At 39.4% G+C, this 17,702-nt stretch overlaps 1 protein-coding gene across 6 annotated transcripts in view; it reads left to right on the top strand.

Annotated features, from left to right (window-relative positions):
* The window catches only part of LOC124263797, a 41,070-nt gene extending 23,872 nt beyond the window's left edge, over nt 1-17,198 (top strand). For 3 of the 6 annotated variants that reach the window (XM_046698512.1, XM_046698506.1, XM_046698511.1), the window contains exons 2-3: nt 11,797-11,956; nt 14,879-17,198. In XM_046698512.1, coding sequence (XP_046554468.1) covers nt 11,809-11,956; nt 14,879-15,975 — 1,245 coding nt within the window. In that variant the 5' untranslated portion in view covers nt 11,797-11,808 and the 3' untranslated portion in view covers nt 15,976-17,198. Of the gene's footprint in view, nt 1-5,644; nt 5,739-9,690; nt 9,793-11,796; nt 11,957-14,878 lie in introns of those variants that run through there. The other 3 variants (XM_046698507.1, XM_046698510.1, XM_046698509.1) reach the window with 3 other exon arrangements.
* The last annotated feature ends 504 nt before the right edge of the window (nt 17,199-17,702 follow it).

Below are 17,702 nucleotides of genomic sequence, written 5' to 3'. Positions count from 1 at the left end.
CACTTTGAATTGTTGGAATGGTTGTGTTAATGAAACTGGTCATTCATCTCTGGAGCTACACCGTATGGCCGACCAGGGCTGTATATTCATATGTTCACTGAGACAGAAACATGGCCCATTTGCTCACTGCATCAATGAGGGATTGAGTGTGATTACGTATTGGTTGTATTTCACTTCAGCAAATTTATGCCCATAAAGTAGCAGGACTGCTACAAAGGATATGTCCTTATCCACGATGTCAGGCTCCGAGGTTACACTAAATAAACATCAGTTTCTATGGCTTTTTTATGGGTCAAGGACAGACTGACATTTTAGTCTCAGAAATAAAGTGATGTTAATTAAAAATGTATAACACATTAAATCTTAACGTAGCGCAGAATAATGCCAGAGCTGCCACAATCCAGACTTACCAAATTGTTCTAGACTTAAATTGAACTCAGTTTTATCATGTATTCTCAAGTGTTCTGGAGACACACTCACTCACAGATAAGTAATGAATGCAGCCAGATAACCCATCTCACATCTCCTCGCTTTGTATAACAGGGCACCTGCTGAAGCTTCATCAGATTTCGTTTGTTGTTGCTCTGCAGAAACATTTTGTGGCAGGCCAGCTGTAGGAACCTGTGCCCTGTTCAGGCAGCGATCTTGACACAAAACTATCATAAGTCTCCAGATTATTCTAAAGGTGGACCATCTAAGCTTTGGATATTTACTCATATACATTTTGATATAGCCTTGCTCCAAGGCTGTACTGAGTTCTAAGCCCATGCATGTATAGTAATTCTATCCTTTAAAGAGGCAAGTCAAGATAAGCGGACTAAGGAACCCAGTCTGTTATTTATATTTCTTTTAGAAATTATCATTTTAATAAACTATTAATTACTATCTTAGAGGCTTGCTAGTCTAATATTGATACTATCGTCTATGTCACCACATCCGACCACCCAATCCACAATGATGCTGTGTAGGACACACATAATGGTGGGGACCAGCTCTATGTTGGAATCAATATGTACAGGTACTGATGCTAAGTACTTGTGACCCATGCTTGTCGTAATAGGCGACTGACGGGATCGGGTTGTCAGGCTCGCTGACTTGGTTGGTTTATAGCATCCCAATAGGTTTGAACGATACTCATGATGTTGATCACTTGTTTGTCCAGTTTACGTTTGATTATTTAAAGACGACCATCATATAGCAGGAATATTGCTAAGTGAGGTGTTAAACAACAACCAAACCAAGCTAAGTACTAGTATTGCCCCAGGGGCGGCGGGGTAGCCTAGTGGTTAAAGCGTTGGCTCGTCACGCCGAAGACCCGGGTTCGAATCCCCACATGGGTACAATGTGTGAAGCCCATTTCTGGTGTTCCCCGCCGTGATGTTGCTGAAATATTGCTAATAGCGGCGTAAAACCAAAACTCAGTCAGCAGTCAGTATTGCCCCTTAGAGAGAAACTGACTACCGGTATATGATGAGAACATTTAGGACACACTTAAGGCCTGATGTGACTGACGTCAATTGTTCATTAGTCAATTCCTGTTTACACCACTACTGTGATCACATCCATCATGGTGCTAGGAAAACCAGCAGCATCTACAGAGAGATGTCCACACAAGGGAGGTAATGTGGGGTTGCAGTCATAGGCCAAACAAAAAAATGTTGTGGTTCCGATTACACCTCTTTAAAATTTAGGGTAGGTAGGTAGGAATTCTTTTTTTTTTTTTTTTAAGTAAAGTACAAACTAATAACACATTTATCAATGTGTAATTGTTTATTCAATCAAGCTTGCGGCCATCATGTCGACTTTCTTTATCAGAATGACCAATGTCCGTTGGTGCCAGGAAAAAACAATGGTATCTGAAAGCTTATTTTATTCATACCTCTAAAAAACCTAGGGTCGGCACCAGAATTCAAGGGTCGGTCGGGTAATCGGAACCACAACATTTTTTCTTTTTTTTAGGCCATATGGCAAATTAACGTGGGAAATTAGTATAATGTGATACTTGTAAGCATAACAGCTCCAATACAGAGGATCTGAGTGGTATCATTTTATTACAGCCAGGCAGACCAATAGATATAGGTGTTAATGTGCACGGTGACAGCTGATGCTGATTATTTACTTCCTGCTACATCATACATACAAACAAATGGACAGCGTAAGATGAGATATTCTAAGCGGAAGAGCAGGTCTGTGTGGAAGATCATGCCACAAACCTGTTGTGCTCACCTAAAAGTTTGGTTTGTATAAGGTATTACATAAAGTGCTTACGTATATTGTTGGAAGATTAGAATTGATCTTCAACAACCCATGCTTGTCGTAAGAGGCGACTAACGGGATCGGATGGTCAGGTTCGCTGACTTGGTTGGCCAAAGTGTGCACAGCAAATTTCCTTCAACTTGATATATTTTTCAGATCCATAGGATACTACCCTTGTGAGTGTATACTAGGACAAGTACTTTGTGATATTTCAAGAGACTTATCCGAAATTCATCCAATTCTAAAAATATTTGTTGTAACACCAGTCTATCCTGAGGATATCGTGTTTGACTGTCTGTTTACATATAGGTGCCACATTGCCCTCTCAGTGTATACATCCCACAACATACCACCAATGAATAAAAGCCCCTCACTTTCCTGTGACACATATATTATTTTATGACATAAAATGTCACCTCATGAAATTTCCAACTCAAATACTGTTGGCAGATGTACATCACTGTATGTGTACAAGGTGAGACTGAGGTCACTGTAATCTGTCCCAGTGTCACTCGGTCATGATAAATATGGTGTAAAGTAATACGCTTGAAAATCAGACTACTTATACCAAATGCGGATCATGTTCATATGTACCTTCATGACTAAGCTGTGTTGTATGTAATAGGCACCATCCAGCTGTCTCAATCAATATCCGTCCATAAGACTGTGACTTTGACTTCATAGGGATGTAATTATGCCCTTGGAAATATGTTAACCACCTTTTATTGTTCGTATTCACATTTCCTCAACTGCAGTGATCATTATGGAGGTAGCATGGTAGTCTGGTGGTTAAAGTGTTGGCTTTTCATGGGAGAAGCCCTGGTTCTATTCTCCACATTGGTACAGTATTTGAGGATCATTTCTAGTGTCCCACTGCTATGATATTATTGGAAGTTTGTGAAAATGGTTTTGAAACCATACAGTGTGAATCTTTAAGACTGGAGGGATGTGTTTATGTAATTAGAATGGGTCAGTCTTGAATTTTAGTGAATTAGAATGGGTCAGTCTTTTTGGATAGCATTTTCTTTATTGTTTGTGGGGCGGTGGGGTAGCCTAGTGGTCAAAGTGTTCACTCGTCATTATCAGATGGAAATCTGGGTTCGATTCCCCACATTTTACAAAGTGTGAAGCCCATTTCTTGTCCCCTGTGTGATATTGCAGGAATTTTACTAAAAGCAACTTAACTCCCTTGCTCGCTGTCTTGCTCACTCGCTTGATCACTCACTCACTCACTCTGTAGGTGGGGTATCTTTGTGGTTAAAGTGTTTTCTTATCATGCCTAAGGCCGAGGTCCATTCCCCTCATGGGTCTAAAGCCCAGTTCTGCTGTCCCCTTCCATGATACTGTGGTTTAAAACCACAATCACCCACTCACTTTGTTTATGTCTTCGATACAACCATTCCCAGTGGAAAAGAACCAGATAGTTACACAGTGTGGGTCATAGATGATGCAAGGAACAGAGGAAGTACTTCAATAAATACCGCAGTTAACCACAGCTACAAGAGACACCATATAATATAATAATTAGATAATCAATTATTTATTTTTTTATTTGTCAATATGTGCACATGTTATAAACAAAACATTTCTTATCAGAATAATCATACATATGGTATGATTTTATTTTGAAGCATATGCTTACCAATAATGACATGTTTTCCTCTAAGCGTATCCTTTCAGCAACTGTAAATGTCTGAGGTAACCATAAATGACCTTAACCTTTAACCTTTCCCTGACCCATACAGTCTGGTGCTCCTAACTATACCCTTGGTTTGACAAAAGCCATCTGCCTGTTAATAGCCCAAGGGGTGAAACAGCTGTGAGTCATGGTGTCTGGAAGTCTTACTAATTCAGCATGACAATGTAGAAATTGTAGTTCAGTCATGTAAGATATGACTGATGGATTTCCATCCCCGCCGCACTATGGAATTGTTGGTTATTGATATTTCCATTAATGCCCCACGCAAGACATAACATATTTTTTTTGAAAAAATGTAATTTATGGCAACAGTAATCCTGCTAATAGACCCAGGGGATGTCGATCAATGGAGCTTAAACTGTAGCTGAGGGCAGTAATTGTTACAGTATGCAATTGCCATTACAGACGCTGAAATAATTTGTTAACATTTCTGAAATAATCATCTTTGCCATGCCATATATTCGACGTGTTTAACATTTTTCACACTTCTGTTATATGAACGTGATAGTTAAGTTTGATCACATCCGGTGGATCACATGGTTCTGAAGCATGGAAACCGAGTGTTTTGATTGACAAGCTGTATTGGCTCACATTTAACATGAAAGGATATATGTTTGATTTTCATCATGCCGACAGCCTGTTGTCAGCGCTGAAGGATTTAATCAATGGAGTTGTGTAGTTTCCTACCTTGTATTGTTTACCGAAGATGTTGCAGGCTGATACAGCGGCGGATGACATTTCCTTATACTCGCGCAGAGTGGGGCCAAGATCTTGACGTGCATGAATCTTTTATTTTTTGTCATTGTACATTTGTCATATGTTATTATGATTATAGACAAAACAATGTTCGAGTCAGTTACATACTTTGAATTTCATTAAAGAGATATTTTTAAAAATCGGTGTAAGATCCACCAACTGTAATGTCAAAAGTTAAATCAAACTTAAAAAGCATATATTTTGATACTTGGTAAGAATACATCATTAGCAACCTGTGCTTGAAACTTGCAAGAAACAAATAAATGTTTAGGACAGTCAGGGTTGTGACTTGGTTGACTGCAAATCATCTCACCCCATCTGCATAATCATTCATGATTACAATATTTTGTTAAAAACAAATCAAATCTGAAACACAGTTTTCCAGTTCCCAGTATGGATATATCGCTAGCAGCATATGATGTTTGTAAAACTTGCTAGAGGTAAAAAAGACATAATCATTCATCATTATGATATTTTGTTGAAAACAAATCAAATCCGAAACACAGTTTTCCAGTTCCCAGTATGGATATATCGCTAGCAGCATATGATATTTGTGAACCTTCCAAGAGGTAAAAAAGACATGAATAGTCATCATTATGATATTTTGTAGAAAACAAATAAAATCTGATAAGCAGTTTTTCAGTTCCGGTTAATGATACTTCCCAGCAACCTAAGATGGCTGTCAAACTTGCAAGAGGTGAATAAATATATAGGGTAGTCATTGGTTGATATTCTATCATCATAACCCATCGGAATAAGACGTCAGTATTCATTATTATGTTTTGTGTCCTGGTTACGAAACATTTCACTGCATGAGAACCATTTTAGCCCAAATACATAGTATTGCAGTTCAAATATATGTGTGTATTGTCATGCTGCCAGCTTCATGACATGACATGACATGTGGAATTAGGGCAGACACTACGCAGAACATTCACATAACAACTCTTCAGCCCTGTAGGAGCCCTGCATCAGCTCTGCATCAATGCAGCAGAAGACAGTTAAATGTCTGGACGTGTTTTTCTCAGTGAGTTATCTGACTTTGGTTAATTGTTTTGAACGTCTTTTTAACGTCAACATTTCCGCCTCAGTTACATCACACTATGTTCCTACTGTGATGGTAATAAACGCTACTTGTTTACCTCTGTTGATGTGCACTGTAGCCTGTGTATATATGAGGATGTTGTTTGTTTGGGGCTTGTGATCACTGACTGATAACTTGATAATAAAAACATGTTTAGCAAGGTCTTACAAGATGTCTCAATCATTGTTAATCTAGCTTGAGCAAAATGGCTAATACACAGTGGTAACATACTTCTAGTACTGTGGTTTGTATAGAATGTGAATCTGTAACACATGTAAATCAGGTTTGTGGTGATGTGTTTATGTAATTAGAATGGTTCAGTCTTGAATTCATCCAACCTTTTTGGATAACATATCTTTATTGTTTGTGGGACGGTGTGATAGCCTCGTGCTCGCTCACTCACTCACTCACTCACTCACTCACTCACTCACTCACTCACTCACTCACTCACTCACTCACTCACTCACTCACTCACTCACTCTTTGTAACTTGTTTGAGGGCTGCTTCAGGTGGAGAGGCAAGAAGCCTTGAAACGTGACAAACATTGAAGATGTCGTTATCCCTAAAAAGATTGATGACTTCGTTTTCTATCAACTTGTAAATGCCAGTCCAAACCACCATATTCTTGTTTTGTTTTTGTTTGTTTTATTGTGGTTTAACATTACACTCAGCAATATTCATGCAAGATCGCAGCAGCCTAAGTAGAATTATGTCTAGACAAGCTAGTGTGAAGATTGTTTGTCAACGATCATATAGGGTATGATGACATGCAAACAACCAGGTCATCGAGCCTGACATTAGGATTCTTTAGAAAACTTGTACCAGATGCATTTGAGGATATTACCTTTTCTTACATGTAATCCCCGTGGAAACATTGGGTGGTGTAATATTGATAAGGTCTAAAAATTATAAGCTACTGTCTCATGCTGATTAAGGTGAGGCAAGAATCTTTAATATTTAGATGAAGTAATGACATTTACTTTGGGTTTTATTAAGTTCTGCAGGACGACATGTTTTTAAGCAAACAAAACCAAGATTGAAATTTAAATAGAATATGGCAATATGGCATTGGTGAATTATCGAATGCTTAACATATATCTGTTTTATTTTTAAATAGAATTTTCTTTGTATGCTGCATTATTCCAGGTAAATTATGGTGGTTAGTAGGTGATCTGTACCAGGCATTTCTAATACCCTGAGAATACAATGAGTGAGTGAGTTTAGTTTTACGCCACACTCAGCAATATTCAAGCTATATGGCGGCGGTCTGTAAATAATCGAGTCTGGACCAGACAATCCAGTGATCAACAGCATGAGCATTGATCTACGCAATTGGGATACAAAGACGTGTCAACCAAGTCAGCAAGCCTGACCACCCAATACTGTTAGTCGCCTCTTACGACAAGGATGGGTTGCTGGAGGTACATTCTAACCCGGAGAGAATACAATGAGAGGCGTCAATGTATTCTTGAATCCATTTTGTCGCTTTTCCTCGGTGGCCATATCTGGGGATCGTTTCTACACTGGATCTTAGAGTTGGGTGTTACAGACATTTTCATACCAAAAGCACAGTATTCTGCCTTGTGTTTCAATATGTACCGTGACCTGTCTTAAGAGGCAACTAATGGGATCGGGTGGTCAGGCTTAATGACTTGGTTGACACATGTCATTGTATTCCGATTGTGTAGATCGATGCTCATGCTGTTGATCACTGGATTGTCTGGTCCAGACTCGGTTATTTACAGACCGCTGCCATATAGCTGTAATTTTGCTGAGTGCGGCGTTTAACAACAACCCAACCAACCAATATGTACCACATGTCTCTGATGACTCTAAACTCATGCGCCATGTTGGTTTCTACCAACAATGCTCAGTTATATATCCCTTGGTTTTATATTCCTGTCTGGATACCAGAGTATAAGGCCTTAAAAAAAATGTTGTGATTACCCGACTGATTACCCTTGAATTCTGGTGCCGACCCTATTTTTTTAAGCGGACTGAATAAAATAAGCTTTCAGATACAATTGTTTTTTCCTGGCACCAACAGATATCGGTCATTCTGATAGAGAAAGTCGACATGATGGCCGCAAGCTTGATTGAATAAACAATTACACATTGATACATGTGTTATTAGTTTGTACTTTCCTTCTAAAAAATATGTGAAAAAAACAATTCCTACCTACCTACCCTTATTTTTAAAGAGGTTTAATCAGAACCACAACATTGTTTTGTTGTTGGCCTAAGTCACGTATGTGCAGTAACCATAATACACCAGAGGTATGCATTTGAGTATTAATCTGTGGAATATGCTTGTATACTGTTTCACCTATACCAGTTTACTGTACCACTGGAATCCCTATAGAGATTCCCCATGAGTGAAGTGAGGCGATGGGGTAGCCTAGTGGTTAAAGCATTTGCTCATCATGCTGAAGACCAGGGTTTTATTCCCCACATGAGTACGATGTCTGAAGCCCATATCTGGTATCCCCCCACCATGATATTGCTGGAATATTGCCAAAACTTTAAAAGTGGGGTAAAAATAAACTCACTCACTCTCCTATGGGCGAAGTGGTTTTGACAAGATCAGTTTGGTGATGTTGGCTTTCTTCTGTGATCCTGCATTTGTTGTGTTGAGCATGCTTGGCTCTGACATCAGCCGATATAAATTGTGTCATAATATTGAGCCAGTATGATACTAATCTTTTCTTTCACCATCGACCAACGTCTGGTCCAGGTTGCCATGACAATGTAATAACACTGTCGAGTCCCAAGACACACTCATGAAATAATGAAATTATACATGGTAATGGACTTGTATTGATTTGACAAAGTTGAGTTGATAATGACTTGATGTTCATTTTCCTCTTTGTCTCACAAACCATTGAAGTAATGGAAGTGATATGATGTATAGTGTCTTGATATTCATGATAAGGGCAGTTGTGAAGCTTATGCCAAAGATCTTGCCCTTCTTCCTTAGATATGTACAAGTATAGAGACCATTCTTGGTGTTCACCTCCTCTATAGGACAGGGCTGACCGAGTTTAATTTTACACTGCTTTTAGCAATATTCCAGCAATATCATGGTGGGGGATACGAGAAATGGTTGTACTCATGTTTGGAGTCGAACCCAAGCCTTCGTTGTGACAAGCAAACGATTTAACCACTAGGCTACCTCACCGCCCTCAATATAACAGGAACATTACAGCAACTTTGTAAAACCCAATTCACTCAACCACTCACTTACCCACTTAACATGCATTCATTCATTCATTTTTTCATTCATTCATTCTGCCTTCCTTCACTCACTCTCACCTCACTTGCCTTCTCACCCGCTAATTCACTTCACCACTCACTCTCCCACCACACCCACTTAAGATGCACTCATTCATTCACTATGCCTGCCTGCCCATGCAGTGACTCACTCGCCTTTTCATTCACTCACCCACCCAACCAATCACCCACTCACTCACTCACTCACTCGCCCACTCTCCTCACATTTACCCACTTAACATGCACTCATTCATTTTTCAAATTTAGTTACAAATATTTCAATGTGCATTTCAAATAAACAGGGTGAGGTGGGATAGCCTAGTGGTTGAAGCTGTCATTCATAAAGCTGAAAACCTGGGTTCGATTCTCCACATGGGTACAATATGTAAAGCCCATTTTGGGTGACCCCTGCCATGAAATTGCTGGAATATTGCAAAAAGTGGCATAAAACCACACTCACTCACTCGAATAATCATTGTCTTCAATGTCCGTGTGAGTGGCAAGTGGCAAGAGTTAACATTTCCCATTGGGGAAGTAGTACTGTAAAAGCAAACACTCTGACATGTGATCCTGCAACAGGGAAGTAGTAACCAGGACTGGTATCTCCTCAAGCCATTTGATATGAAATGGTAGATACCACAGTCAGAGACTGCCTGGCATTGTAGAGGTCAGCAGCTGGACGTGTGATTCAGTCATGGGGCTCGCATCATCCATCAAGAGATGCTATGTATGGAACATTGTTAACTGTAAATACATCAGTGCTATGATCTGTTTATTGTGTATCAGTTCTTTATTACAGGATTAATGATTTAATATAATGCATATCACAATACTATGAGTGTAATATGATTCATATCATGATACTGTTCTTTTCTTTCATAAGTTGATATTCTGTCTTTTTGCAGGTGAATCACAACCCTGAATCATTAGCATTTAAATGTCAAGATCAAAGATGAGATTTTGTACTGTTGAGACATATAGGCTAGAGGGCACAGTACAAGTGATGCTATTTATAGCCAACTAGGAACTATTAGAGAATCTGCATTAGCTAGTCGTTCAGTGGTTTTAAAGTAATATGACTTGTAATGTATTGTGTATAATGTGATACAGGGTTGGAAATCGTATTGTATCGTAGCCATGGTATCGGGATGCTGTACAGAGGTATTACTGCATCACTATTCAGTGTGTCATTGCATGCCATCTATATGTCACTGTAAAACCTGAATTATGTAATTACTCCAAGACCAAATGTAGAGATAGCATCAAAATCAGGTAATGTGATGAACCCGGCCTTATTACCCTCACTCCATATCTCACTCCAGCGCTCGTCACCATCACCGTCACCATGATGTAGCAAAGATAACTGTGTTGTAGCCCAATGTAAAGCCAAAACTGGACTGAAAACTATCATTAGGCTCGTCACCGTCTCTGTCATCATCACTGTCAACATGATATAGCAAAGATAACTGTTTTATAGCCCAATATAACCTAAAATGGACTGAGAAATGTCATTCGGCTCGTCACCATCACCGTCACCATGATGTAGCAAAGATAACTGTGTTGTAGCCCAATATGAAGCCAAAACTGGACTGAAAAGTATCATTAGGCAGCCAGAGGCCCAGATAAGCTGCGTATCCGGGTAAAATACGCATAGAAAATTTCCAATTACTCATTGAAAAATAATTGTTGCGTACAAATTACGTATTTAAAATGTTAGATACGCCAGGCTAGTGATCCAGCGAGCATGAGGTGCCGGGATCGAGCCGACCAGTGACCGGGTATAAAAACCTTGGAGTCAACTTTGTGTGCAGACTCTTTCAGTGTTGTCACAACCCCTAGTGTACAGTACACAACCCTGTGCACTTAAAAAAACATGAATCCGTTGGTATATGACCAGATGGTGGCCACATGAATACGTGCAAACACCTAGTTGCAGGTACCACAACGTTCAGTGAACTTGGACAAAGTACTGTGACTATGTGTCCACCAAGTCCACCCAGCTGTGAATGTGTAAGGATGGGAAAGACGCAATAACTCGGTGCGCCTAGTGGCTGCAAGAGTTGTATGCTCCCCAGGGAGTTCAGATTGACATTAAGATGTGCCTTTGAGATTGACATCCAATGATCGAGGGTAAACAATACCAGCGCCTTGAGCATGCACTAGTGGGTGTATATGTGCGCCATATAAATATCCAATAATAATAAATAATACAAATATCATAGCCCAATATAAAACCAAAAATGGACTGAAAAATGTCATATGGCTGGTCACCATCACTGTCACCATGATGTATCAAAGATAACTGTGTTGTAGCCCAATATAAAGTCCAAAATGGAATGAAAAATGTCATTGAGAAAATTAGGTTTTCTTCACAGAAAGTAATACACATTCACAAGTTTACTCTGGGGAATGTTCTATTAGATATGTTAAGTCATTTTAGCTAAAGTCTCCAAGTAGTCGGACATGTTGTTAGTTGTTAGACCATTGTGAAGCTTCCAGGTTTGAACAGCTTCTGGCAACCTAACTGGTCTTAAGATGCAACTAAATTGATCGGGTGGTCAGACTAAATTAATCAGGTGGTCAGACGTGGTGACTTGTCTGCCCGTAATACAGATCACAGGATTATCTGGTTTAGAATGGATTATTTACACTCAGCTGTCATATAACTGGAATATTGGTGACATCAGACTACAAACAAGCCAAGTAATTATATTTTTCCCTCTGTCCACAGTCCCGGAGTAGAATGGGAGCAGAAGAAAGCCGGAATGGAAACTACGGTCTGATGGGAGCAAGTGCAGTGGTAGCTAATATGAACAGACAGGCTGTTAAGGCAAGGGCCTGGTCACTCCTACATCAGTGCTCTCTTGACCAGTGGAAGGGAGGACATGCAGGTGAGTGCTAACTTGCTGCCATGGTAACACTGACCGGGGATGTCTGCAGGGAATCTGCCAGAGGTTCATGGTCATGCCAGGCTAGTATCCACAGCTTTGTTCTAGCTGTGCTGGGCATGATATAGCCTTGCTCCAAGGCTGTACTTAATGCTAAGCCCATGGATGTTCCGTAATTCTATCCTTTAAAGAGGCAGGTCTAAATAAACGGACAGTACAAGTCTAAGGATGCCAGTTTGTTATTTATATTTGTTTAAATTATTAATTATTACCTAAGAGACTTGTGCAAGTCGAGGTATGTTGCAGAGCTGTGGTATGTCTTCCAGTCTCTCTCACAGTCCCTCAATCCTAATATTTTCCCATAAACCCAACCCCATCTCAAATGCAAAACCTCTAAAGGGAGCGGAGCGTTAAGCTTGTCACGCCGAAGACCGAGGTTGAATCGCCACATGGGTACATTGGTAGCCTAGTGGTTAAAGCTAGATGAAGCAATGTGACTCCTTTTCAAATTAAGTAGACTTAGCCAATCATTCTAGATTTGACCTTTCTGCATAATTTATTCTCTTGGGTCTCATTCTAGATTTGACCTTTCTTAATTTATTCTCTTGGGTCTCGCAGACAAACAAAAGCAGTGTGTGTTTTCTGTTCTGTGTTCACTGAAGAAATGTGGTTCAGGTGATGATGCTTGATAATTCAGAGTCGTCATTTTTATATTTATCCTATTTATTTTTTTGCTTTTTATTTTATTTTTTGTTTGTCTATAAAAGCTAAAATAATGTATGATCAAATCTGAAGTATTATGCCTAAATCAACATGATTGCGATGAAGAACACTATGAAATGAGAAATTTTGAACGGACATGATTATGGTTTCTTCTGACATAATAATGTACCTTATGGATTTACAACTTCTTTATTATTTACAGCATGATGGTGAATGATTCACCTGAGAAATCTACGCAAGAAGTAGCCCAGAAACGTTGTGTTATAGATAATAAAGAAGTTGTAAATCCATCCCATACATTGTTATATTACCTTCCAACCTCTAAATGCCCATCAAGCATCTGGTTTCTTCTGACTTCAGATGTTCTTAGAATATGTTTCATATACAGTCAAAACTGGATTCCACACATAGAGCCTAATATTATTGATCGGGGATACCTATTAGGAAATGTCTGTACAATGAAATTGCATCACAGTGCTTTGCAGACCACTGTGACGTCATCCGATCGGTTACCATGACATCACATGCAAATGATGTCACTTACCTCTATGCCACTGAAGGTAGCTGGCCCACTTTTTACTCAAAAGTCTAATTCTATTTACAAACTTAAAAAAATAGGATTAATGATTGGGATGATAATTAGAATGTCACACAAGTGTCTTACAATATCAATGCACAAGTGTTTACAAGTTCAAGACTCCTCAACAGACAAATAATTTTAATAATGTGTCCATTTATATAGCGCCAAACTCCACACTAGGTATGCTCATAGCGCTAACAATCAAGGCACAGCACATTATTACCCCGGATAACCCAAGCTGCCTGTTAGGCGCTAGAAGGTTATAGTCATATGACTTTTCCACCGGGGTACCCATTTCCTGCTGGGTGAACAGAGACAATTTTGAACAAACTCACTTGCCTAAGGTGAGACCACATGTGTCACATGTGCTTCGTTGTGACTCAAGTCCTAGAAACTCTCACGGTCACCCATCCAAGGACTCTCCGAGCTCGACGCTGCTTAACTTCACAGACCTCAGAGTTTAAAAATGTTATTGTTGCAAAAGCCTGAATAGTTTTTCAGATGAGATGAAAGATTCACATAAATGATGAGTAGAGATACTGATGTAATGGAAGAGGCAATGATGACATAACAAGTGAATGAGTGAGTATAGTTTTACGCTGCACTCAGCAATATTTCAGCTATATGGCGGCGGTCTGTAAATAATCGAGTCTGGACCAGACAATCCAGTGATCAACAGCATGAGCATCGATCTGTGCAATTGGGAACCGATGACATGTGTCAACCAAGCCAGCGAGTAATGACATATAACAAAAGCTGTGATCTGTGATGCTATACCAACAATAAATACATTTAGTAACTAACTCTAATAGTAAATGTATATATACTGCATCAAAATTATTATTATTATTATTGTAGGATATTTATAAAGCCCACATATCCACATAACTAGCACATGCTCAAGGCGCTGGAATTTTTTCCCTCGATCACTGGATGTCAATCTCAATGCCACATCATATTATCAATCTCAACTCCCTGGGGAACATACAACTCTTGCAGCCACTATAGTTCGTTTGGCTCAAAAGCGGACCGATGAATTGCAATCTAACTCAAAAACTAATAAACATATAATACTCAATGAAACGCTGATCATTATCAAAATATCAGACCAACTCTGTGATTTGTTTGCAGAATTTATGTCCTAAAATTAAAAAAGTTGTTTAACAAACTATCATTATAATATTGACTCAGTTCAGTATTTGTTACGAGGGAGGAGTGCAGAGAAAGGGACAGCCAGGTGTTAGAGAAGCACGTGCACAAGTGCCGACAAAGTTATTGATTCATTAACCTGTGCTGTGCCGTCTCAATTCTTTCTCGCACACCTGGCTGTCCCTTTCTCTGCACTTAATTACAGTGATTAACATGAGGTATGTTGTACATGTGTATGTCATGTATGTCACGTGTATGTCACGTGTATGTCACATGTATGTCATGTATGTCACGTGTATGTCATGTATGTCACGTGTATGAAGGTGCAGCATACCTGATACTGCAGCACGTCCAGATAAAAATGCGTCGCCGTATTGATGCGAGCAAGGGGCACTATCACTTCCACCACATATTAATGCCCGCTCAGGATTGATAGTAGTTTCCAGAAGACTAATCAATGTTAACTTTTTCAGAAGCAGCGGGGTTCTCAGAGACGACAATGTTGTGCAACGGTGTTCTGTATAAGGACTGCAGTTTGACATTCTGTACCAGTAGACAGGGTATTATCAATATCAACAAATCTGGACCACTCTTCAGCTTTCGGAGGAAGAGTAAATTTACCAAAATGGCCGAGCACTTTGAGTACAACCACATCCCTGCTCACCTGTCCTCCATACAGAACTTCCATGTTAAGAGTGTGCTGTGTTATAAGAGCAACACAGTTGTGCTACATCTAGTTCGAAACTTGATGACCTTATTTGCAATCATAGATCTGGGTGTGAATAAGTATGTAGGCATTTTCGGGAAGCAGTCTGTCGAGTTTGTGAATGAGGCTGTTCGTGGAGAAATCAGCCCAGATGGAAGCATGTGTATGATTAAGATACCTTCCCTGAAGAGTGACACAAACGCATTTGTTTTTCAACTGTACAGTCTGGAGACTCGGGAACTGATGTGTGAAATCTCACCGCCATACAATCACTCTCTATTTGCCTTTGATCCACGATTTTGTATGTCACGTATTGCAGCCACCAGTTTTGTACATGGTGAGGACAATAGCTTGAGTCTAGTCCAGGTTGGATCATGGGACGTCCTTGCCACAAACTCACGGGTTGATGATGTCCACAGAAGCCTTGATCCCAATCTCAAGGATTTGAAGTTTTCTCGAGATGGACATCTCATCATGGCCTTGATGGTAACAAGTGGATGCCACTGTCGGGAGAAGAAGGCCAGAAGATTCCAGCCAATTGATTTGAGCATTTATATTTTTGATGGTGACAATGCCCGTACTTTGCACTGCATTCAATACCACCGCTATGCGTGTGGGTTGCATTCTTGCCCAATAAACTACATGCCTATTTTCTCCCATTGTGGCAGTCGGATGGCTATAGTTCTCAATGACATGGAGACAACCATTGACCATGTTCAGATCTACAAACTGCCGATGTATGGATCGCTGCAGAATCGGTGCCGTATTCGTATTTTGCAACACTTCCCTCCAGATGTCATCTCCCGACTCCCATTGCCAGCACGCCTCATAAACTATCTCAAGTTCAAACCAGAATACGCATGAACACAATGTTGCACAAAAACTCATTTCCTAGTGATGACATATCCTTGGCAACGCAAACATTTTTATTTTCTCCTTTTCAGCTTAATACCTTGTGGTGCCACTGGAAGCACTATTTTATGCTATATTTGCTAGTTTTCATATATGGCGAAGTGATAAAGACTAGTCCTAGTGTTGGTTTCCAAGGCTGCAAACAGCTCCGGTGTAATTAAAGCAGCACAAAATCATTTTCACCAACTTCCACAAACTTGTCATCTCTTCAATCAGCTTAAGAGAATCATCTATCAAGAGCAAGAAGATGGCAGCCATTTTTTCCCAGGTCAAGTTATTCCTAATCAGTCATCCGTGCCTTGCATTTGATTGGTTGGTATATGCTGCCTTGATGTCAGTCACCGATAGCAGCCTCAGTTATAACAAGATATTACTTGGAGGCAAAATATACCAAAGAGGTAGCAGATGACCTATAGAGGTCTTTGTATTAACACCAATTACTGTATTCAACCTAACAGAAGTGTCCTCGTCATAAGTTACAGGGGAGTTGGTGATGGAGCTTAAGGTGACTTGTATTGGAGAGGGTGGTGGGTCTCAAAAATATGTTTGTAATGACTTAGGAACACTTGTTAGATTGAATACTGTGAATGATTTTTATTTCAAAATGATAAAGTAGAAAGTCGGATACCCATGTAATCTTAGGCCAGATTTTTTTTTACTTTCTGGTATACAGAATTTTGTGCAAAAAGTTATGGTTTGTCGTTATTTTTAGGCGGGGAAAAGTCTACAAACTGTTGTGGACATGAAAGTTTGGTTTCTTTGGAGTGCTTTAAACATTTTTTTCCCCATTTCTTATTATATTATGATCAGATGAACGGTGATGAATCTGTGATCATATTTTATAAAAAGTCTGGCCTTTGTGAATTTTAGATAGAAAAAAACATCATACTCTTTTATATGAATATTTATTTTTGTTAACTCCGTTCTAAAATGCTCAAGAATGTTGTGGACATGAGATACTGCACGACCATTTCCCTGATGAATGGAAACAAGTGAAAATCCAGCATCATACTTGCCTAATGACTGATATTACTTTCATGGCAACTGTGTTTTGTGATTGCTTGGTGTTTTATGTAGGATGACTCTCCTAAGGAATGTTTTTCCAAGTTCTTTAAAATTTGCATTGCAGAGTGGTTCTGAACAAATGTTTTTTGTGTGAACAAGAGACATATTATGTACATTGATTTTTGAGTCATTGTAAAATGTCTTGATTTTAACATAGGCAGTGTCGACAAAAGTCCTGGTTTCAGAAGAAACAGAAGAAATATCATTTCATCTAGTAATTCTGGATACCATTGTGGTGGATATATTTTCACATTGTTTTGGTGACTATTCATTTTAAAATCAAGTTTGTACAAATACATTCATTTAGTCTTAAAATTCCAACTACAAGTTTTACTCTCTGTGTGCAACCACTTCGACAGAGTCATTTTGGCCAAGTACAAGTATGTGTTTCTGTCTTGCTCTGGACTATTCCAGAAGGTTCGAGGAAATATCATACCATGTTTGAACGCTTTCTAGATACCAGATTTAAGAAAACCCAAATTTGGGGGAACAGGGTTACATGTCAAAATACTTGCTTGATGCCAGATTTACGGGAGCCCAAATTTGGGGGAACAGACTGACATGTCCAAATACTTGCTTGGTGCCAAATTTACGGGAACACAAATTGAGGGGAG

The sequence above is a fragment of the Haliotis rubra genome, unplaced genomic scaffold, assembly GCF_003918875.1.
Source record: "Haliotis rubra isolate DU_JTF1 unplaced genomic scaffold, ASM391887v1 Scf9, whole genome shotgun sequence".
NCBI lineage: Eukaryota > Metazoa > Mollusca > Gastropoda > Lepetellida > Haliotidae > Haliotis > Haliotis rubra.
This window is presented reverse-complemented; position numbering and strand designations above follow the sequence as displayed.